The 25,393-nt window shown below is 36.3% G+C and overlaps 1 protein-coding gene across 1 annotated transcript in view; it reads left to right on the forward strand.

Annotated features, from left to right (window-relative positions):
* BICC1 (BicC family RNA binding protein 1) overlaps positions 1 to 25,393 on the forward strand; it is a 111,976-nt gene that overhangs the window by 61,462 nt on the left and 25,121 nt on the right. Inside the window, exons 4-7 of the mRNA XM_085323661.1 lie at positions 20,842 to 20,921; positions 22,819 to 22,977; positions 23,904 to 23,957; positions 24,891 to 25,085. Coding sequence (XP_085179787.1) covers positions 20,842 to 20,921; positions 22,819 to 22,977; positions 23,904 to 23,957; positions 24,891 to 25,085 — 488 coding nt within the window. The remainder of the gene's footprint in view (positions 1 to 20,841; positions 20,922 to 22,818; positions 22,978 to 23,903; positions 23,958 to 24,890; positions 25,086 to 25,393) is intronic.

Genomic DNA, 25,393 nt, shown 5'->3' on the forward strand with positions numbered 1-25,393 from the left:
AGGGCACACAGGAAAGAGTTGCTTTGGACAACAAGAATGTGCTAGAGGGGTTTCAGGGTCTTATTGCACCTCATCCCCCAACTAGCACCCACCATGGCTACCTGATTTGTATAGGACTGCAGACAGAGTTTCAGTTTATGAGGGTAAGACAGAGCTGTGAGATCTTAAGCCATRGGTAAGAATGATTTTTATTTGAGCCTTTTAAAGAAAGGAATGATGATCTGTGGATAGAGTCTACTTAACTATATTCTGAGTGGCTGTTTGTAGTAAGAACTTGTGCAATGTGGATGATCGGTCTGCTGTTGGTTATGTTATATGTAAAAGGTTGTGACCTGCAGTTTTAGTAAGTAAAAATAAAAAAAAAAAAAAAAAAAAAATCTTGTAGAAAAAATGTTGTTTTCAGCCTGCAGCCCAATCCAACTATGTCAAACCCCAGGTGCAAACTTCAGAACTGACCATCCTCTGCAGTCTGATATACATAAAGTATGGGCATAGCATTTAAAGTGTGCAGCACGGGACTGCTGCATGCATCAGATTTGTTAGTGGAGCAAATGCTGTAACAGTAATTTTTCATGGTTTGATCAACTTTTTGTGCTTGACCAACTTTCATCTCATTCTCTGCTGTTTCTAGTTAAAATAACTGTCACTTACGCTGTTCTCAAAAACAACTGCTTCCTCCCCTGAAACTGAGAGGGTGGAACAGGATTAAAATGGAGATTGAACTAAGTTTTTTGCCTTTAAAACTGATGCTACTTAATTGGCTAAGTGCATTAAGCTTCAATTAAGAGGGAAAAAAAAATCAAGCACTTGGAACCTGCAGTGGTATATTGAACTTTCTGACAAACGTTAGCTTCTAATTCACTGAGGTGATCTTGAAATTTGTGCCAAGTGTCTTGTGGGGTTGTAGTGTAACTCTTTGTTGATAGGAACTTTAATATGCAATGATGTTCACTTCTAAACAACCGCAACCTGTTGCATCATCTTTAACTACAGATGTAAAGTGATGCAGATATTTTACAAAAAGAGAACAGGTAAGCTTCTGTGACGTGCTTAACTTAGATGCTTATGTACTTAAAAAATAAAGTAGAACTTTCTATTAGTTCACCTTTAAGTTCTATTTTCATGTTRTTTCCACGTTGATTTCATTGTGGATGAATGAAATATGACTTAAATTACCAAACTTTGAAGCTACTTCTCATCTGTAAAAAGCTTGCCACATATCATATCCCAAGTTGACCTCTGCTGTCAGATCCATCTCCTTGAGTTTTATCTGACCTTAGCATGGCTTCTTTTTTGAAATTAAGTAAGAATCAGTTATAACAATTGCCTCCTCCCAAAAGGTGAAGCTCCAAACATGCTAAGCTGAGAGCTCGAGTGAACTAAACATTAGATCTTGAATTAAGAAAATGTGTTCATTCAGGCAGAATCGAGTAACAGGGGCTTCAAAACAGGTAGAAAACATTTTCATCTAAGTATTTTACATTAGCAGTCTGTTTTAGGAGATTTGTACCCATTTGTCATGATTTTCAAGTCACTGCTGCTGATTCACAGCACTGTAGTATAGCTTCCCTTGTGCGTGCCTCAGGATCACCTGTGCAGGACAAGATGAACAGTCCSCTGGCAGTGCGAGCATGGGGCTGCTGGGTGGGGTTGGTCTGCGCCAGCTGCATGAGCCTGTGCTGCTCTRCTGGCATAGGCACGTGTTGTGTGGGAAGGGCAGTGCTCCAGCTAGTTACGTGCAGGTCAGCAAACAGCTCTTAGAGATGAGGCTTTAAAGTAACTCCATGTGTTCTTCTCATCTGTAAATGGAAGCAGGGACCTTGTACATCAGTGAGACAACTTCATGTAATGGTAGTAGGTGCAGTGTTTTTTGATTTCCATACTCCTAGAATGACCTTATTCCATATGCTGTCAATGCTGATAATGCTGTACTTGATTGCGCATTTCCTTCTTCAAGGAAGGAGTAGTAACTGCTTTTACTAGAAATGAAATAAGTTAGGGAGAGACTATTTTCACAGCTGCTAGACAGCACAGTTGTGGTCTTATCTCTTGCTTTCCTGCATACTTAACGTGTGTCTYTGTGTCTCCATAGCTACCTGCTAGGCAGCTGCATTCTCCAGCCTGGCATGCCCCGGTGTCAAAACCCGCTCACAGAAAGGGAATGCGGCACCACTGGTTTACTGAGGCCTGTGCTCTTTTGTCAGTTTTCTTTTCTTTTTTTCTTTTTCTTTTTTTTTTTTAAGAGCTATTTAGTTTTGGCTCCCAAGGTAGAAAGTGTAGGTCTGACTTCATAGCGGTTCGGTAAGGGTTTCCTTAAAAATCTTGGCATTTAAATGCCTTTTCCTCATTGGTGCCCATGACAACAGAGCTATTGGTTTAGGTATTCCTTGTCAGCTTTGCTGTAGGTTATGCATGAAGCAAAATTGCTTTGCAACTTTTTTTTTAACCTTACTGAAAACAAGAAAGACTCATCCTGATTCATATTTCTCCAACATTTGGTTACTCTGCACATAAGCCAATTTTTTAAAATTGTGCTCATATCTTGGAAGTACATGAATTTCATAATATTTTTGTGCATGTTGCAGACAGTCATGTCGAAGATGAAGGATGCTCTATAATGTTTCTTGAAACCATTACCAAAAGACTTCATGAAGGGAAAAAATGGTGGTTTCTTGCATCTACAACTGGTTCACAAAACAAACTTGTCAGATATGGTACATAATTCGGGAATTTCTGATTTCTTTTTGTTCTTTAGAATGACATTCAACTTTAGTGCTTAGCCATTCTACAGCAAAACTAATATGCCATTTGCATTTCCAGATAGGTAAAAAKGAATTAATTTAATCACCAGGGCATTTTATGTAACTTTATTTGGAAAACATGAATGTTGGGTGAAACAAAACCGAACAGTTATCTGAAATGTGGACTATCTCTAAAGTGCTTAAAATTAGTTTCTCTGTCTTGATCTTACTCTGAGCTGAATCAGATAGGCACTTCTGAAAGAATAAATACAATTACAAAAATGCTTTAATAACCCACGTCTTCGGTGAAATTATCAAAATGTGGAAGATGATGGTGAAATAATTCCTGTGAATCAGTTTTATTTTAGCCTGTTAGGCTTCAGAATGCAGTGGTCTGAAATGCTGCAGTTATCAGTTATTTGTAATAATCTTTGCAATTAGCTCGTTAACTATTACTGCTCATTAGTGCATTTTTCCTTTAGATTATTCATCCTCTAGGATTTTTCATATGGGAAAATTTAAGTGCTGGGTTCACAAATGTCAGTTGTAGGCTGTAATATGCTTTTGTTGTTCGTTTTTCAACATATATGTTATCCTAGATTTGGCTGGAAAAACATTGAAAAGGAGGCAGTGTCCTGTTTTCTCTGTTTTAATAGAACTCATTCCTGTTTCCATGTATTAAAATCATTATGATTCAGAAAGTTTTGAGCCAAGTTGCATTTTTTTTATGAAAATCTAATGTGTTTTATGCAGGTGCTTGATACTAATGTGAACAATTCAATGCAAAGCTAGCTACAGGTGCTGATTTAAGCAGGTTATGCATTTAGCTTTTTTCAGTGAACACTGATGTGTTAGGTTAGTAAACATGATGTAAATTGTCATATTTTGTTTGGAACAAAAAGTGCTTGAACAAAGGAGGCCAGAACTCCAAAGCAGCTTTCTAGATGGGGGGGGAGGGGGGGAAGGTACAAATGGCAGAAATCCTGTTAAGGATTTTGTCATATTCTTAAAAATACTCATCTGCACACCGATACTATTTGTGAGTCAGAGCACTTCTGCACTCTGAAGGAACAGTTAATGAACAGTGTTCTGTGGATGACAAAATACTTCTTCCTGTCTTCTCCAATTCCTTAACACTATTTTTGTTGCTGCCATCCAAAGAGTGACCTACCCCATAGAAAGCTGGTACCTCACCTGAAGTTTCTGCCTTTGCTGCTGGCTGTAGGAGTTGCAGATAGAGGTGGCTACACCAGTCCCTTCTTCAAACTGCTGCCACTCCAGTGAACTATCTAGAATTACAACCTAGGTGGATATTGAGCCTGCAGCCTTTTTTGTTTGTTTTATGAATAAAATTCTACAATGTCTTTTTCCAAAGTAGTTTGGTTTCAAACATTCTTTATACTGTGGATTCTATATACAGAGTAAGCCTGTGTGAAGGACCAAGTGCAAACGTACAAGACCACCATTGATGGAAAGTCTTTTTAATGACTTCCTGTGGAAAATCTAATTTGAATCATATGATTTTTCTTAAGTAAGCAGTAGTAGGGAATATCTGAAAAGTAATACAGTTTTCAGAATTTTAAGGTTTTCATCTGTACAAACTTAACCTTACATAAGCTATGCTAGTCATATTTTTCCTTGATTATTTGGCAAGAATAACCTTTCCTGTAAAGCAAGTCAAATCTAAAGAGAACAAAATCCAGAGAATAAATAATGTTTTTGTGATACTTTTTCCCCCTTCAGATTTTTGGCAGCAAAGATATGGTTTGTTATTTTATGGTAAAATGGTAGTCATGAACCTCTGGTAGCCTCTAGTTTTGCTTATGTGGCTGCAATTCAAGCTGCTGAGTTGGTGTGGTTTTCCTAGTGAGACTGACACAGTCTGGCAACGTGAATCAACCAACGCTAGTCATTGAGGACTGCTGGCAAAATATACTCCTTGTATTAAGTCATGTGAAAGGGAAAGGCTAAAGATCTCTTGTTAATGGGAGGAAAGCTGTGGGAAAGGGAGAAGCCGGGGGTGAGGTGGGATGGAGGAGAGACACTGAAAGGAGCTGGGGGGTGCTGAGGACTATGAGCAAAGAACAGAAAAGACAATGTAATTCAGCAAATGCATTGCAGAAACAAAGGTAAGAGGGAGACGTTAAAGCAATGCTGCTTTTGAAGGAGCCGAAGGATAAAAAGGGAATGGTGGAAGTGGTATATAGAGAATAGGAATAGAAGTAGGAAAAAGAAAGAGGATGCAGGGGAAGGAACAAGTGAAGATGGATATTTTAAGAAATGGAGCGGCGGTTTACAAGACGGCGTTCATAGGTGTCTGGCATTGAATGCCACTGTATATTCTGGGTTTGGAAATGAGATCAGACACAAAGTTGAAGTTTCTACTTGATAGCTATCCTGTGGAAAAGCTGGTAAACATCACTATAGGTACAGACTTGCAGTACTGTCTTAGACTGGTGATTAAATATCTAGCACTAATTTGTCACTATTCTCTTAAGTAATACCTCTATGCAGTGTCCTTAAAGATGCAGTTCAGATGACTACGGTTTCAATTTGTTAAAGATTTAAGAGATGGCTTGTCTTGCGTCAAAACGTATGTATGATTTAAAATATGGGAAACGAAGCATTAATTTCTAGTCTGTGGGAATTTAAGATATTGGTGCTTTCTGGTAAAAATCACAGAACTAATGTGTGCAAGTGAAACAAGACAGCAATAAAAAGGATTAAACTTGAGTGCAACTGTCATCTAGTTTATTAGATTGGTGTCCAGTGCAATGTCAAACATAAAGTGTTTGGTTTTGCAACAGTTGTAGAGAATAGTAGCCAATAAAGTATACTGAGAGAATATTGGGCTTTAAGAAAATGCAAGCTATCTTGTAGAATTTGCTCAAAATATTGCAGTGCCAGACAGTTCCCTTCAAAGTTTTTAGCAGTATTTTTGTAGGATTACACTGAACTCTACCTGCAGGCACGTACATTTTTATACATATAAAATGTTTTCTATTGTAATGGTATGAAGTGAAAACTTAATGCTGTTGATATTAGCTTTTCTGCCTGCGTACTATCACTTGGAGAATTATAAACATGAATTGACTTGTTCATAAATATGCTTTTGTTCACTTTAAAGAAATCCAAACTTTAAAAAATTAGTTTTGGCTGTCTGAGAAGGCACTGTTTGGGTTCAATATCTGTTCTTTTCTTCTCTGCTTCTAGCATATTTGCCTGAAACCATGGAGGTCAGGTGACTTCTCATCCTTAAAATGATTAAAATGTCACGTCTTTTCTTCTGTTACATATTCTGGCATCCTACCCCATACTTGTCAGTATTTTCATTGATCACTAATTGATGGAGTAGAATATATTTATAAAATTTGCAGATGCCATTAAATTGGCAGTGAACAAAATTCAAAATAAAAAAAATTGAAAAAAGATACAAGTAAGAACTCAGTAACTTGGTGTATGCTGTTTAGGGAAGAAAGATCAGGTGCTTCCCTGAAAAGGATTTAAACATGATTATGTTCCACAGATGATGTGGATACTGTAATATGATGCTGCATGCCAAAGTAAAGCAGCCTGGGTGAAATCTTCAAGCTCATCAGTTGTAAATAGAAATATTCACTTTATGTTGCTTAATACTGCTCAGGTTTTTACCTGGAATAGCATGCTCAATTGCCAATGCTGCTCTTCAGAGTATGGACAGATTTGAGAAAATSAAGAGGATAGCAACAGAAATGAGATGCTATAAAAACAAGAAGTGGAGAAGGGCTTAAAAAAATTAATTGTATGTATATGTTTGTAGGTAGTATACATGCAGCAGTTAAAACACATCTGTGCACTAGGAAAGAAACCAAATTTTTGGATCCTGAAAGGAAAAAGAGGATTCATTCCAAAATGAAAAATTTAAAAGAAAACATTAAAAAAAAAAGTTATAGAGAAGGCTACTTAAAACATTGTATGAAGTCCATGAAATTGATAGCTTATGACAAAATGAATCTGCTTTCCAATTTCTAATCAAAGATTGTGCTTTTGATCAGCTGACTCATATTAAGAATGAATGAATGAATGAACCCTCTACTTAGCAGTGTATATAGGACATCATCCCAAAGGAGGAAATTATCAGGAAGCCTTTTGGCAAATAACCTTTTTTTTTTTCTTCCTGAATAAGCAAGGTGGTTAGACAGTTTTGGCATAGTCTTTGCTGCTTTCTCTATCACTATTTGCTGACTTCAGCTGCACCTGCAAATGAATGTCTGCTAATAAGATAACTTAGTCAAATGCCTAAAGTTTGATTCCTAAATCTGTACCTGCAAGTGTTGTCCTTCAGTGTTTTGTTCTTATCTGTTGGCAGGGAAAGGGAATACAGAGAGTGACCACAGAGTTGAGACGGGAGTAGGTGTTGGAATGATCATTCCTCACAGGTCAAGACTCTTTAGAATATTTTGACTTTTTTTTTCCTGTCACTCCTGCTTTCACAGGGCCAACCATGTTTAGTTGTATTATTACAGTGTCACAGCTAGCATTTTGCTGTTAATTTGGATATTTATAAACAAGCGATGGATAATCTGCCATCCTACCTGGTTTTGCTAGTGGATGGCAGAATACTCAGACTTGGTACCTTTCAAACCAAGACCATGTGCAGCAACTCAGCATTGCCTTCGTTGCCTTACTAGGAGGAGAAAAGAGTCAGGTACAGAACAGAAGTTGGCTGAGTGGTTATAGAAGAGCCAGTATAATAGCTCTCAATGTCCTCACTTCACCAACTTGCTAAAGAAAGGGGAAGGAGGCTATGGGACAAACTTGCTCCTGCACTTACACTGAACTGAAAGGCCAACCCATGAAATTGCTGCAAGAGGATGGAGAGTATTTTTTAAACCTATTGTCCCTCTCCTAAGGAACATGGGAATGTAGAGAGTTAAGGGAATAAATTAGGACCCATAGGAGACACAGGATTTGTAATTCTTTTTGTCACTGAAGAGTCTCATTATGAAAATACCTAGTATCTCTACATCCTGATACTACAATGAGCTTTTATGCCCTTCCTCTCTAACTTTTTTCGGTTACCAGTGTCTTAACTACCCTAAGAATGCAGCTTTTTTGCATGAAAAGGCCAAAAACAAACTCAGCAGTGAGGTACGTGGCAACATAACTACTAACTGAAGTACTGACAAAATTGAAAATTCAGCACTGATATGGGCAGTATATGATCATAGTTTTGAATTACTCTCAAACAGTTTGTGGTCTGCAAGTCTTATGTTGGCAGGTCATATTTGCAAGGGCTCCTATGCTTAATAGCAGTAGTAAACAAAACAAGTATTTACATGAACTCTTTTGTTTAATTCTTTTTGSATTTTGTTAGAGTAAAAATCAATCTTCAGATGCAGCATAAACTTATTGTTGGTTGAATAATCGATGTTTACTTTTTTGTGTGTGTGTATGCTAGTAAGATAGAATTTGGACTTTCTGTGGGTTTTTTACACTTGTCTTCTCCCACAAATATTTAGACGGCTATACTGTGGGGACAGCTTCCAGCTGTTTTATGTTGTTTGTCCACAGCTGTTGCTCTGTGCATTTTCCTAGTTTAAATTGGTGGGACATAGCAGACTCATAGGAGAAAGGAGTTTTGAATTCTTTTCTGCTATAGACAAGTGTTTAATGGCAAACTAATATGGGAAGATTTTTACTTTAAACTATGAATATAGAACTCAAAACAAAGCAGCCTGTTTTATTCTTGAATTTCTCAGCATCTCAGATAAAACACAGCCACTCCCACTGCTGCCACAGTTTTTTGAAGTGGATGTATTCTCTACTTGAAGTCCCAAATCTCCTATAGGTCATTATTTTCTATTCATAGTTTGCCAAGAGTGTTCTATCTGCTTGTTTCCTCTGAAATACAGAGCCTCAACTCAGTCTCTTTTGTGAGTGGTTGCTCTCATCAGGCTGAGATATAAAGGTAGAAGAGCGCTACTGTTTTCTGTCTTTATGATGTTCTGCTGATGAATAAATGTGGGGAAAGAATCTTTGTAGTTTTAATGGTTTTCCAAGTATTCACCTTTATTACTCAATGCATATATAACTTTCTGCAAAGTTTTCCAATTGACCTGTGAACTAGCTGTTGCACAGCACTTTAACTATTGCRTATCTTAACACAACTCTAAGTGGTAAATATTTTTCTTAATGTGTTGCTAAGGCTATCAGTACATAATTGACTTTAAGACCTAAAGCAAGTCTCTTGGTGACATTGTGTTTATTTGGAATGCCAGATTAATTACAGCATGTATTACAGGCTCTGTATTATGAGCTACATCTGTTTCTTGTTAGCTTTCTCTGTAAATGAGAAACTGTCAGTGCACAGTTTCTCATATTCTGAAGAAAAATCCCTGAATCCTCTAATTGTGTATTTTAAAAATTAAAGAACAGTTGTATTTAGGTCACAAGCTCATTTGTTTCTTTTTGTTTCTGGAGGAGCTGACCCAAGCATAGATGACTCCTCCCTGTTTTGCAATAGAAAAATGAGCAGAAGAGACTGTCCCAGGCCATTAGAAACTTGGCCTCAGGAGTTCAAGCTRCTTTTCCTCTATCTGAGCGCTTGGACACTCACAAATCCTCAGAATCCCTTGTGCCAGCAGCTGGCAGCAAATGGTTCATTTACTGGAGTTACTTATATGAGCTTCCAGATTGGCTGGTTTCTGAAATGGCAGCAGATCAATTAATTCTCTTTCCCTTTGTGTGCAGCATAGGTGACAAGTGAGAATTTTTGAAGAAAGTCATGTTTGCCTGGTCCTTTTATCTTGTTTCCAGTTAGACTGCTGATTCTTCAGTGTGTATGTTGTACCTACTACAATGAATCCTGGTTCTACACAGAGACATAAAATCATTAATTTGTATGGACTTTGGGAAAGGCACTTATGGTCACATTTATGATTGATTTAACGAGATAAGTTCTAAGTAAGCCAGCAGGTGGGTAAGACAAAACAAGAAGCCCAAGAATTTTATGTAAATGTACAGAAAGTCATTTAAACTGTGATCATTTCTATAAGAAGAGTGAGAACAAAAATTTAAACTTCTCTTGTTTTGATAGGAGCTTAATTTATCTTTTTCGAAAGAATAGCARTTTGTTTATGCTTGGGCAGATACAGGAGAGCCAAAATACAAACATAGATGTATTATGGAGGAAAGTAGCAAGGGGCTCAACATGCAGTGCTTGGCAGTTAACTGTGTAAAACTAAAACTGCAGGCCTTCGACATAGTAATACAAACCCATATAATCATAATTAAATTACTTGGAAATACAGATTTGTCAGTCTTTCTAGACTAAAACTGGGATTAGCTGCTACTGTTTTGCAAGATATATYAATGGCTAGAAGCTCCTGAATTCAAAGTAGTGTGCTCTATACTGTGTCTGTATGTAAACTAGAGACTGATAGTCTTCTATTATGTGATCTCCATCCTTCTATTTGAATTCAACTTTTAGGCATGTTAAAAATTTATTGGAATGCTTTTGCTGAAGTTTGCATCACTGATGTTCAGCAAGCAGTTAATTTCCAGAGGTGAACTGGAAATTCACTATTGGTATAATAGTGAAGAGAGACTGAAGAGATGCAGTAGGAATTAATCTGAGAACAACTCAGGGTTTGTTTGCCAATTTCAAAATCAACACTTATGCATTTCAGGTTCTGGGGTTTTTTTTGTGTGTGTGTGTTTGTAGTACAAAGAATTTATCATTACATGGAAGGTGTGTTCACAGTGCATTGCTTATTTGCTTTTAACCCCTCCCAAGAAAGAAGAGCAGAAGCTATAAAGTAGGTCAGTGGTCCTCAGAATCTCAGAAAAATTTCCTGTTTAAAAGACTCCTGAATTTGCCACTAGATGACTAAAAATTTCTGTAACTTAGTCTATCACAGGTGGATTTGAAAGGGTGATTGARGGGGGCAGACAGACACCTTCCTCCAACTTCCTAATTGTTTTTGGTGGTGGCTTTTTCTTCCTGGAAATTATGGCCTGCATAGCAGTGATGGATGGAAGAAGGTCTTCAGCCAGCTCAGTATACAGCCAGCACAGTAATATAGGCAGTTTGTGTTTAAAATAAATTAAAAACAAATAATATTGTCTGAATAGCAGATAAAGTAGATAAAACAATCCTACCTATTTTTGAATCCAAAATTCRTAAGTATTTCATGCATTAATTTAATGTTATCATAAGTTTAAGCATATATTTGTGTCTTGGAAATATGTGGAAATGTTATCTGTGTGACAAAATAATTTGACCTTCTGTATCAAATAGAAAAGTGTTTGCCTTTTTGTAGCCTCAAAGGAGAACTAAGAGTTTTTCCTCCTTGGTACTAATCTGTATTATAAGTGGTATTGTACCTGCTACATTAAGAACCAGATTTTGGGCACCAAATRTATTTTGTTTGTTGATGCACTCTGATTTACTTGAGAGCCTATAAAACATTAAATCAGTATTAGACTATGTAGCTGAGCTTAGGATTATCAGCGAACTAATTAAACTCATAGTATTGTGCAGCTTTGAGTTCTTGCTGTGCCCGTCTGAGTGTTTCCATGTTCATGGACCAGCAGCAAGTAGGCAGTCAGCATGGGTAGGTTGCACACTAGGATTTATGAGCCAATAACCCAGTGACTTTTTTTAAGATGCATAGTTAAGTTATTTTTATTACAGGTGACAAAAAGTAAGCATCGTAAATAACAGGTACTCRGGATGAGTAGCGAGTTCTGTCTGAGCGCTTCCCCGAGTTAGCTGCCAGGGACCAGCTTGTGCTGTCCTCTGCTCTGTAGGGGCTGCTTGCTGATGGGACCTCCTTGCTGTCTTGCTCTGCTCCTCTCTAGGGTGTTGCATCCTTTCCCTGTSTCCGTTGCACTTAAGGCCTCTAGTTGGTAGCTGATTAGGTGCTTAGTACCATGCCTTTATCCTGTCTGCTTGGGTTGGGGTGGGAAGCTTAGAGGTACCCTTTGACAGGTCAGTATGCTCAAAATACATCCTTACATAAAGCCACTCGAGAGCAGGGACATGCAGTAACTTCCCTTTCATGGGGAGTGAAGGTGAAGGATGATGGACATGGCTTGGCAACATTAGTGAATTCAGGAGAAATTTTAAAAGAAAAAAAAATCCCCCTGGAGTGTTTCTTAAATTATTGTCTCTTTAGCAACTAAATATTTTTGTAATGTAGCAGTTAAGTAATTTTGGGGTTCTCTGGGGTTCTTYCTCGTTAAGAAGAGGAGTGGGGTTTGTTTTTAAAAAAGCATGGCTAATATAAATACCAAGCTTAGAACAACACAGGTTTTGCAGTGGAACTGTGGATGACCTGACTATGCCTGGCTGTAACTTGAAACAGTAATCACTCTTACATACTTTTTGTAACTTGGTGCTTGGTTATCTCTCAAGAAGACTGTACAACTGTTTCTTTATGGGATTTTTGTATTGCTGTTAAACTTGGGTTTGTCTGAATCCCCAGCTGACCCCCAGGCTGCTGCACCAGAGAAGTTGCGAAAACTTCACACAACTGTGTGCACTGAAAATAAATTAAAAAAAAAAAAGAAAGAAAAAGAAAAAAAGAATCACCGTTCACCATGAACACAGTTGCAATAAGGAACTTAAAATTGTTGATTATCTAGTAAAGGGAAACTTTTCTGGGAAAAATCATTTTTGCTCTATAGGATCATGATACTAGAACACAGAAGGTGACAGTGTTTGTAATTGTAACCAAAAATAGTATGTTTAACTGTTTTTGCCTTTAGTCATGAAGTATTTGATGTCCTGTCAAGAATCATCTCTTTCCATCTTTCAGATGCCTTTTAGTTCGTATAGATTCTGAAAGCATCAGTTCYGTTTGACCTCTTCCCTCAGATGTGTTCAGTGCAGTCATCTTTGCTGAAAGACAAGCATCATCTTCCTGTTCAGCCACAGGATAGATACTTACCATTTATTCTGATGATTGTATTTAAGAAACAAACAAACCCACTGGAATACAGTCAGTGGGAGCAATARGAGGCTAAAAGGCACAGCAGTAATCAGGAAAAATAATGCAGAGTAAATTTAGTTGGATTTGGTTGTGGGAAAATTTGGAAAGAAGATTGGCCCTGAGGCATGCATTTAGGCTCATGAGTCAGATGTTATGAAGTTTCCCCTTTTTATTTTGCAAAACACAACTACAAGGACTTTTTTTTTTTAACAAATGTGCATGTAAAAAGTTAAAATTATCTCAACTTGTGTGCTGAAATTGTAATCTTGAGCTTGAGTCTATGTGCAGTGAGGGTATAAAGGTGCTATTTTTCATAGGAACTTTGCCTCAGAGTTACRCATTTGTGCTTTGAGAGATGCACTGGCAAAAGACTTCTAGCTAATGAACCATGAATTCATTGGTGTTATGCTGAAAAAATAAGACAAAACAGATTATGTTCTTCTGAGAGATTGCCTTGCTTTGGGTGGCTTATTAGGATAAAGGCTGAAGAACAGCTACCCAAGAAGTATTGCAGCATGATGTGTGACTTCTAGTGTCTGATTGCATTTATAAAATGTCTGTAACAGTATTACTTAAAAAAAAAAAAAAAAAAAAAAAAGAAGCAGCAGCAGTTTAAGCTAATTATAACGAGACAAGAATTGTTTGAGACTCTAAAATTGCATAATGGAAATGGAACTCTGAGTGACTACAGTTAATTCATTCTTGTTTCTTCTTTTCAGGTTTTCTTCTCAACCTTGACCTTCCCCTTTTCCCTTCAAATCTGACCACCTTTCTGTTTAAATAGCCATGCATTCTRTACCTATTTCTTGTCCTTCTTCTATGCTTGTACTTTGAGAAGTCTTTTCAACTTCATTTCCTCTGTCACTGGATCTGAAATCTAGTCATCAATAGCTTATTTCTCCAAAAATAATAAATTGTACAGGTAATCCATTTTTCTTAAACTTACCTAATGTTTGGCAAATTTTCAGATAATTGTAGGCATTTTGAACATTTTTCTAGATTCCAGTGTTCTGCCATATTTCAAAGCTACTGAGAGATGTAGGATTTCCTAATGTATTTTGGTAGGTAGCTGTGACTTGTTGTAAAAGCATACTTCATTTATGAGTATATTAGAAAGTTATTTTAATTGAAGTAGCCTGTTAAAATTTTATCTTAAACTATTCTATATAACATACTGTGAAACCTTTTAGAAAGAAGTTTCTTTTCATAATTCCTACCAGATATTGCACAACATGTTTTCAGTCCTTTGTTTTGAGGGTTGTTCTCAGTGTCGTTTTATCCAGCTTCTGGTGCAGGAATCTGCAGTCTGATGGACCTGCCTATGTATATGTGTGTTTATGTATGTATATGTACACATATATATTTTATAAAATCTGAATAGAAGTAGGGAGGAGGGTGGTAGGTTTGACCATGATACAGTAGTTACAGTATAGTACTGAAAAGTAGTGCTCCAAAATTTAATGCTTCTCAGATGACCACAAAAAGGAATATGGATGTAAAAGGAGTAGGATTGCATGCATTCTGCTGTCTCAAACTGTGGCAGTGTAAGAAATATTTATTTTTCAGCTTCCTTCCCATGCTCAGAGCAGAACAGCAATTCTTCTGAAGGTGGTTTGGAGAGAGATGCCAGTAAGAGGGCAGGCTAAACGGCAAAAAGTTCCGAGAAGAAAACAAGCTTTTCAGACACGCATGCACGCACGCAGGCACTMATTGTAGTTCTTCAGAAGGGCATTTCATAATCAGCTGTTCATCCACGAGAAATGGATCCCCTTGAGTGCTGACAGCCTCAGGATATGTCTGCTCCAAAGACGCTAATTGTTTGCAGCCCATGTTRAGTTTTGTGGTGCTATGGATAGGCTTTTGTTGATGCCCAAGTTTAACTTAAAATGTAGCACTGTCTTATGTGAACTAGATTTAAATTAGCTATATATTAAAAAAAATCATGCCTAAGGACTTGCATAGTCTCTATCATGGTAGATTGTCCATCTGATTAATTTTTCACCAGATCACTATGGAATGTTGTTACATCCTGGGCTGATGGGGGCGGAGGGGCAGGGGAATCCAAAAAAAAATCAACAAACAAAAAAACCTCAAAGCCTATGGCACTAACTGGCTCATGTGAGAATATACAGTAGGTCTGCAATAGGAAGTGCGTTCCACCTTAATAGGTGAGGGGGTTTTGTGTGTGTGTGTGTGTGTGTGTGTGTGTGTGGTCCAGATACTGGACGATAATGTCTCCAGTACTGACCTGCTTTGGAGAGAAGGGCAAGAAGAGTCTTAAACAGATGTAGAATGCTTCAACAGCAACAAGTGCCCAAATGACAAATTTCCTGTCTTCACTCCACTGAATTAGTTTGTATATGCCCTGGATCACAAGGATTTGCTGCACACTTYTAGCTCAATGTATTTTCCCTCCATGGAATAGATAGATCTGAAATAAGCTCTATCTTAGCTATTGACATCAATCAATGTAGCCTGACCAGTGAGTATCCACTGTAACAAATGTATATGCAGTATTGCCTAATTTATTTAGAAAAATTAGATAAACTTTTAATTTTATTAAAGTAGCTAAATACACCTACAGGACCTTTCTTGATCAGCTTGCTGTTTYATAGACCTATGTTTCATCCTGCTGTGTAAATAATGTACTCTTTCAGTTGAGAAGATATCAACTTATATGTGTTCATCCAATTTTGTTATTTTTCCCTTTTTATTCCAACTTTCAATACAGCTTAATGAGTTTTTGCTGATACTTTCTGGGCAGATGTTTTCATAACTTATCCTTAAAAATGCTAAGTTTCTTCTGTCTTTTTTGGCTTTGTTTTCTGAATGGCTCATGTTCAGTAATAAACATGGGCTGTTCTCATCCTAATCATCAAGAATTACTGTCATCTGCCCTTGCCTTGCCCAGTTGTCTAGCTGTTTTGAGGATAATGGCATTTTTCGTAACTTAAGGACTGTTCATCCTGTAAACAAGCTAGATGCATAGCTGTGGTCTGAAAAAGTTGCTCATTAAATGAGATGCCTGATTTGAAGTATAGGCTTACACAGTGAAATATTTAATTATTTGAAATACTTCTTGCCTGGCAAAAGCCACAGTGTAGATGCATTTGCACTGACATAAATGTGTTTTTGCTTGGAGGAATTTTATTTTGTTTACTGAAATGTTGCCCGCAATAGTAGCAAAAAAGCTGGAGGCTTACTGGTATAGCTGTGAATGAAGACAGAGAAGGAAGAAATTCTGCAGCAGTGTGGAGTGAGGAATTTGAGGATAGGMGCAATAAAAGGCCACCTCAAGGCAGGAGTCTGGCAAAATGAAGCATATTGGGGAAAATTTCCTGCACTTTCTTTTGTGCAACTTCAGCTTTCTATTTTACATAAATAAAATCTCCTTACATAAAATCTCCTATTCCTCAGAAAGAAAAAATTACTAAATCTTAATTAAATCTCTTCCATTCTCAGGAARGGAGATGCTGCCCATGAAAATTGACTACAAAATAAATTACARTACACTGAAATTTTTCACGTTTTGGGGAACACTAATCATGCTTTTTATAAGGCCATGTCTTTTCCAGGCTCTGATGCCAACTTGTTTTTAAAGTTTATGAACTATATGTGCTTACATCATGCAGGCTTCTTCCGAAGTCTTTGGTCTGTGTAGCAAATAGTGTACAAAGTACTCAGTCTCATCATTTGTAAATGGCATCTGCCCTTTGCTCTTACTCTAACTCTAAAGTATACTTTCAGTTGAGGGAACTGGTGGATATGGAATCATAGCTCCACTGTGTTTAAAGGTTTTAATAATAACAAGAAAATCTTGAGGGTATTATTATTTAAAGAAACATCTCCTCTGTTTTCAGTGAGAGTAGAGGCCAAAGCCCGTGTTCCTCAGGCTGACGTAGCGGCGTAGCAGCTCAGCGGTGCGGTCCGGGAGCCATCTGGACAAACAGAGGCGGGCTGTGGCCCCCGCCTCTCCAGGAGGCGTTCCTGCCAGCCCGGCGGGCTCACGCGGCCGAACGTGCTGCCGTGAGCTGGGTCAGTCCAGCTGCAACGGGAAGGGCGTTTTATGCTTATCTRTGCTGACAATTTTACAGATGTGTTACATCTGCTATACGTTTTGCCCAGCAACTCTCCTGGCATATTAAAGAGCGCTGATTATCTTGTTTGGGGTTTTGTCCGTTGAGAACTCATTGCTACGTTTGCACCCCGGAGGTGTTTCAAATATTGGATGCAGAGCTTTATCTGACAAACGGAGATTGTTGCGTCAATAAAGCAAAAATAGTAATTTGTTGTTATTTTGAGCATGGAACTGAAAAACATGGAGTAAACAATTCCTGCTAGAAAGCAGGTGGCAGAGAAAAGTTTTATATTCAGCCCACTCTAATGCAAGTAAAACAGCAAACAGACATCACTTGCCACATGTAGTTGTGGAACAACTTCAGTTTGCAGAGCCAAGAAGTAATATATTGTTTGGAACAAAGATTTCTAGGTATTTGGCTCCTTATTGGTAGCAACAGCTTCAAAATATATTTAGAAAGCCTAAGTCAACTGAATGTTTTAATTACTGCTTTATATAGATGCATAAAAACCTTATGTACTTGTTTCATTCCCACTTGGTGATTGAACTCCTCCAGACAGTTCTCAGGGAGACACTGTCCACTCTCAGACTTTTCCATAAAATAGTCCTGGTTACCTTCAACTTCATTCTCCCGGTGAAGCTGTGATGCTGTTAGTGACAGGTTTTTCCCTATTTGGCAAACAGTCATTTAAGGTCAAACATAGCCTGATCTGGATGGGAGTGGAGAGGACTGTACGCAGGCTGCACTAGGGAGAAGCTTGTGTTTTGGTCATCTCCTGGTAAATCTGCTTATGATAGTGTTTATAAAYGTGTATGTTTATACATATGTTTGAAGGGAATTTTTATATATATATAAAATGTAATATTACATTATACATATTAAATGTACATATTATGTTTTTATAATTATATATCAATAYACTTCAAATTAGGTATCTATTACATTTTTGATATATAATTTATATGTGTGTGTGTGTGTATGTATGTGTATATATATATATATTTTTTTCCCCTTCAACATACATAGTTTACCCAGAAAAAACTAGCAAACTTCTTTAGGTCATTTTTCTTAAAGATAGGTCAAATGGATGTTTAGTGATGGGCTCAGAAGAAAGGTGGTGTAATGATGGTGATTTGATTAGTGTCGTATGTACCTTTACTGGGAGAAAATGCATTGAATACTACAGGTTCTTTAATCTCCGAAGAAAAGATAAAACAAGAACTGTTGAGGATAAATAAAAAAAATATTTCAGAAATCAGGTACAAATTTGGAAAAATGAAACTAATGAATGAACCATTAGAGCTCCAGAGGGAGTTTTCTACTTTTCCACRCTTTCCAGTGGAACTGCAATGCAAACAGATAATTGGTTCTGTAGAAAAGTGTATGTAAGAAGTTTAATGGACTATAATATATGGAAAATCAGACTAGATGATCTAATTGCCCCCCTGAATTTTTCAGCATTTCAGAAAAAGTCATTTGTTTTGTGTACATCAATTCAGTGTTACTGCTGTAGCTTGRTTTTCTTTGAAATCATACCTAATTCCAATGCACTTCTAACCCCTGCAAAAATAATTCAAAGAATTCAAAACCTGTCAGTTGCAAGCAGGCTTTTTTGACACAAAATTGAGATTTGGATGTCTTTCCTAATTGTATCTCCTTGAAAGAAAGAGTGAACAGTCTCAAAAGAACAATTCTGCTAACTTAAAAACTAGTTGCTGCTTCGATAACACCACAGGTGGTAATGAATATGAAGAGAAGTCAAGTAAGGAGAGGGAGCTTGCAACCAGTTTTGAAAGGTTTCATAGGGTACTTTAGAATTGTCACTGGTGTCAGTGATTTTTTTTTTCTTTAACTGAGTAATAAAGATTTTTCTTTTTTCTTCCCAAAARAATAAGGAAAGGTTAAATGTAGAACTATAGGATTTTCTGGTGGAGCTTTCAAAACCAATAAAATGGAGTCCCACTGAGATGAGACATGGAAGAAATAGATATTCCAAAATCTGCTTTCAACCATGATGAACAAATAGTATCACTGAGTAATTACCGCAGTAATCTTACTTGGTACTAGGAGCTATGGGCTATCAGAAGCGATTTCAGATATACTTCATACTTTTGACCAAACATGTATTAAAATGCAAAAACTGATGAACCTGAGTGGCGGGTGAGGGAGACCAAAGTGGTAGTCTTTYGGCTTGGTGGGTTTTTTTGTTTTGTTTTGTTTTGTTGTTTTTTCCTAGTTGCCCCTAAAGAGCATTTGAAGCATACATAATGTGCTAGACTGTTTCTGGGAATTTCTGCCTGCGACACTCCAAATATCCTTCACAGCTTAAACGCATTAGAACTGTATGGCTTACTGTCAGCTTAGAACAGAGGAGAAAAATTGCTGCAAAGACTTTTTTTTTTTAACTTCATTGTGAAGACTGAAGCAGCTAATTTTCAGAGCTTCTGTAGTTTCTGTGCGCATGCYGCACTAAAATTTTTTCCATTTTAGAAAAAAAGAAATGTAAAAAGGAAAAGATATGTTTCTCAGAACTCAAAATGCATATTTCTTGGTTTTCACTAAACTTGGCAGTGAATCCTGTGTTCCTCCAGAATTTCTCTCTCCAGCTGAATGTGTTCAAAACTTCGTAGTGGTAAAGACGACTTTTTTTTGGAACGAAAGGGTATCTAAGCTTGGCTTAAACAGTTCCAATTTTCAATTGACTACAACAGGCTTACGATTTAAAGTTGTGTGCTTTGGCATTTCTTTAATAGCGAAGTGATTACAATYGTTGAGATGATGGGAAAGGCAGATGGACTTTGCTACAGCTACATTTTTTTCTGCCATTGAGAAAAAATGATTTTACATATGCTAAACTGTGTATATCTGTTCAGCATAATGAATTAGATTAAGTTAGTGTTTAAGAACCAGGAGAAGAATTTAAATTTTTGCTGGGGGAAAGAGCAGTTCATCCTGTCACAGGAAGCACAGTGCTATACCGCAAGTGGGCAGATGATTCCAGAAATAGGGAAGGAGGAACGGATCAGGCATCAGCTGCAGAATTGCATCTGTGTCCCTAATACCTAGAAATTTAGAGGTTGGTTTTGTTTGTTTGAAATTATTTCTAGCATTTTGAAAGTAGTTTTGCACATTCTACTTTATGTTTCTGGACACCAGGTGGTGCTGCTAAGCTATCTAATGTGTAGTGTGTGTGTGTGTATGTGTATTGGTTTTGGAGGGKTTTTTTTGTTGTTGTGTTGTTTGTTTTCTAATAATCTATACTTCGGTTCTAAAGTCGGTTTACATTTTTAGGGACACAATTTCTAACCAAGTGTTTGTTCCAGGAGTCAAGCCTCTATCCARTAACACACTACATTTTATTATTTAAGGGCGATAAAATTACAGTGCGAACTGAATTGCATTGTGGAATGAATACATTAGACACGAGTGGGCAAAAACTTCAATCGCATAGTGTTCCTGCTGGCTATATAGYTTAATAGCAAATCCTGAACTAGTTTTCCAAAGTGTCAGGTGTATGCATTACTATGTAATAGTCATTAGATGCGATTTGAAGAATTCAATCAGAAGATTTCTTCCAGTGGAGGAATTCTTATTTTTATTGCCAAGTTAAGACTGCAGAAGATAGTTAAAGAAACCAATTAAATAATGAAGTTCTGATGAGGTTTTTACAGGTTGTCTATGTTAGAAGCATGAGTTTGAAAGCTGTCGAAAGGCTCTTGTTCTCTCTYAATAGTTTTCTGAGGAGACATGGTGGCTTAGCTGCATATCTGCATTACAGACAATGTTTTTAATATTGTGATATATAATATTTGATTTTTATTAATTTTAAGTTGTTTATTGTAGCTAATAAATTCCTCTGGTAATTCTAACTGGGACTGAATGAGTTGAATGAAACGTTCTATTATTTAGCTGAAATTCCACTGGTTGGTGGTGCAGTTTACCGAAAAACTCTAGATAATGAATACAAACAGTTTTGAAATGTCTTTGGAAAATTCTGGTAGATATTTTTATTATTATTATTTTACAAATCTTTTTCTTTCATAGATCCCCATATTAAAGTCTCTGGAAAAAAGGAAAATGTTAAAGAAGCTAAAGAGAAAATCATGTCCGTCTTGGACACAAAAGTAAGAAAAAAAACTCATTTAAAATTTGATACTGTGACCCTATATTCTGTGGCATACTGACTTTTTTTCTTGATGGACTCATTTAAAACAAAGGCTTTTAGATGGTCTGAAGCAGTGTCCAAAATCCTTGCAGTGGATGTTGATTTATGCATATATGCATCAAGAAAATACTTGACWAGCACTTTTTCCAGATCTGACCTATATATAAATAATGTTCCCAATCATACGGCTAAAAGCCTGAATAGTTTGTAGTTCATCTGTTTGGATTTTTCACTTTAAAATCTGAAATACTGCTCCACTGCAAATGGTATTTTGGTATTTGGAAAATAAAGTAAAAAAAGTAAATAAAGTACATTGAATAAAGATTAAATATGTGTAGATTTGAATTTTAATATCCTGTAATTCCCATTTTGTGGCTACTGCTCTTGACTTCTCTAAGCATATGCCAGTTTGTCCACTGATGTTCTCAAGTACTTTTCTCTTCTGAAAAAAAATACTAATATTATTTCTCTGGGAGTTCAGAGTAGTGATAATAGGTGTACTGGTTCATACATTATAACTTAACATAAATCTCTACAGATAGGCATATGTTGAAGTCACAAATCCAATTAGATTATTATCTTAGCAAGGTTATTCTCAAAGCCCAACGAATTCTTAAAGAGAAACACCAAACTGGTAGAACATCACAGARTTGTTTCATTTTCCTTGTATCATGAGCACGTGAGTCCCACTCACTCTGAGTTGATGATAAAAGCAACGATAAAATATTTGCAGAGAGTAGGTTTAACAATTAACTTGAGGGACACAAAATGATTTTGGTTACTAAAAATTTTCTTCGTGCTAAGGTTCAAAATAGTTTTGCCATACRTTGGTTGTATTGTAGAAAATAGAAGCAACTAAATAATGCTTTCAGCCCTCAAACTTTTGTTACATTTCTAAACAGAAATGCTCTTTCCCCAAAGTATTTTCTGATTCCTTCTACTCATTGTTGACACCAGCTGTTTCTGGTATAATTACTGGATGTTGTAAAAGCTATATAATTTTAATAATATGTTTAAAATTGTCAATTTCTATTTAAAGTTCAATTTTAGGAGATTATACATACTTCTGTTTGTTACTGTGTTCTTATACTCTAAAATATCTGGACCAAAATTTGTAAAATTTGACCAGGCCTCTCAACTATTCCTTAGGTTTTTCTTGGTCTGATAGCAAGTGTTTGGGGGCAATATATGTGACTTCTGCTTAGTTACATACTCATTTTTTGATTCAACAAACAGGTTGCCAAAGGGAACTCCCAGTGATAAAAGTACAATTCTTTAAACTAACTATTAACAGCCTTTTTATTAACTGTTAACATTATAATGAAATAAAGTTTAAAGAATAACTTTAAACTGTGTTTGTGCATCTTACATTGATGTACCAGAAAAAAATTGTTATGTATTAAAAGGGGGAGAGGGGAGTATTTTACGTCCTTCAGCTTGCTTGTGTGCTGAAGTTTCCATCGTATGACCCTCTTGGATTAGATGGGGGATGTATGAGTCYGCAATTGGAACAACTTGGACTAATAACTGAAATGAGTTGTAAAAGGACATTGAAATCATCGTTGGTGATGGTATCTAGGGCAAGCTTTAAAAGCTTTCAGTAATTGAAGATGCACCTTTAGGGTATTTATTTCCATATTTATTTCCTCRTTGGAAAGAAAATATTAATGATTTAGCAACTGACTGTGATCCACATTTGAAAACAAATAGACAAAAAAAACCCGCTTGTGTCAAAGATAAGCTATTGCAAGCATAATTTGGAAATACCTTTTTAAATGTCATTCATGAGGTTATATTAGTATGAAGGACTGAGGTACTGGTTGGAAGGAATCTAATCAGAGGTACTTGCTTTCCAGAGCAATCGGGTAACCTTGAAGATGGATGTTTCACATACAGAACATTCTCATGTGATAGGTAAAGGTGGCAATAATATTAAGAAAGTGATGGAGGAAACAGGATGCCATATCCATTTTCCAGACTCAAATAGGAATAATCAAGCAGAAAAAAGCAACCAAGTAAGTATTATTTAATGTTTTAACTAATTTATACTGTTAATGCCTGAGAATATAAAACATTTCTTTTCTAAACTGCTTCTGTTGATTTGGGATTTGGGGGATGGCCAAGTTAAAGTTCATTGAAATAGCTTTTGGGGGGTATTTCCATTCTGTAGAAAGCACAGTACTTTGTAAATGAACAAAATATCTGTAACAGATGGAAACAATTTATGAATCATGAATTTTTTTTTAATTAAAATTATTTTGAGCACACAGAAGTCAACAACTTAGTGTGAACATTATGGTAGTTTTTTTAATCTGTTTAGCATTTGGCTGACTTCACAATTAATACATTTTTGGTGCTTTTTGCTTAYGGCGTAACTTCTTTGAAAATTGAAGTTAGTGCTGAGCTAACAAAAACGAATGTCCTGTTATAACAGTACAAGTTTATTAGAATGAGTGATTGAACCTGAATTATAATCTTCTGTAATGGCAGTGTTAGTGAAATGCTTGATTTCWTATCTTTCATCATTTGTACTTAAAAATCCGTCTTGTTTCCTAGTGGCTGCTCAACAAAACACAGTAATTTCAAAACATTCAAAAAAAAACGTGCTTGTGCTGAGTCGTAGCATTGAGCACATGTATATAGTAGTAATTTCATTATTTGATCCAAACAACTGCATTGATAAGCTTAAGCAACTAAAACTAATATATCAAGCTATTTACCTTAAGGTACTAGAATATTCTAAAAGACGTTATTTACTAGATTTATTTTCATCTACTGTTTAGAAAATGCTTAAGATGACACCAGTACTAAAATAAATGTCGATTTAAAAAAAAAAAGAAAAGAAAAGAAAAAACACAGATAGTGAATAACTTTCCAAAAGCTTTATTTGAAAATTTTATGCTATGTTTTGTGTTACAGTTTTTTTTCTTTACTCTTTCAGGTGTCTATTGCAGGACAGCCGGCTGGAGTGGAATCTGCAAGAGTTAGAATACGGGTAATAGACTATTTCAGTATAATGTTCCTTTGAAAACATCTGAAAGGAAAAATTTACAGTCTAGTTGTGAGAACCCTAGGGTTGTCAGGCTCTGTTTTGAGATCAGAAATACATGAACAAATGCGAGCATTCATAYGAGTAGAATGCAAAAGGTATTATAAAAACAGTGATTCACATTCTGGCCAGATTTCTAACTAGACCTAGATTGATCTTGAATACAGAGTCTACAAGATATAAAGTATCTCATACGATATTTAAAAGTGCGTCTGAATTTACCCTCCACAAATTGCCTGGGGAAGCTCTGACATCCTATGTGAAGCTTAGATTTGTGATGGCAATTGCTGTCTTTAATCTTAACCATTTCATGTATAATTTGTGTAAATAATGTCGTGGAATTCAGTTTCATTCTTTATTCATTTGTACTTTATCTTCACCTTCTATTTTTGATTTGTATGTGTATTTTGGCTTGGTTATTAATAAATTTGACTTTTTTCCCAAATCTGTGAAGTATGTCATTCACACAACAGTGACAGTTAAGGAAGCTGCTGGTATGTAGCTTTGTAGCAAACTTCAGAGCTCCAGTTTAATCCACAACAGAAGGAATTCTCTATGAATGTTTACAAAATTAACATCTAGTTTTAGACTTGCATGGATGAATATGGAAAAATAGCCTGGCTTTATTGCTGCTACCTAATTGCAGATGGTCCTGCTRTCTTGGAACAAACAAACAAAAAGCTCTTTCTTGGGTCCCAGGGAAAACTCGGTGCCTTCTTCCAGCTGAAGACTTTACGCCTTTTTTAACAAATGAACATTGGGTAGAAAGTATATAATCTCAATTTAATAATTACTGACCAATAAGTCAGTAATAAAATTGTGCTAATTTTAGTGAGTATGATTTAAGTTTTCAATATTTGTCCTTCACTCTTGTTATAGGAGCTGCTTCCATTGGTACTCATGTTTGAATTGCCTATTGCTGGAATTCTCCAACCAATCCCAGATCCTAATTCTCCCACAATTCAGCATATATCCCAGACTTACAATATATCCGTTTCTTTTAAACAACGCTCTCGAATGTATGGTGCTACAGTCATTGTCAGAGGGTCACAAAATAACACTAGTGCTGTGAAGGTAATGAATCTTCTTAATTAGGCTTCTACATGTCATAAATATAGTCACAATTTAGATATTTAAGTACTATATTACTGCTATACGCTGTTTCAATGRTGCATGCTATTATTGCTATTAAAATCTGTAAGTACTAATTTTTTAAAAAAACACCTTAACTGTAGATGGTGTATATAAATGGGTAGGAAATTATTTTAATTTTAGTATCTAATGTTTTTTGTTAAGCTTTTAATCTTTTTTAATCTAATGCATGCCTGTTGGATTTCCAGCAATTCTAGAGTATATGCTAATCTTACCCAAGTGAAAAAACA

Source organism: Rhea americana, unplaced genomic scaffold (genome assembly GCF_003343005.1).
Source record: "Rhea americana isolate MKP2758 unplaced genomic scaffold, rheAme1 scaffold_86, whole genome shotgun sequence".
In the NCBI taxonomy this organism is placed as follows: Eukaryota; Metazoa; Chordata; class Aves; order Rheiformes; family Rheidae; genus Rhea; species Rhea americana.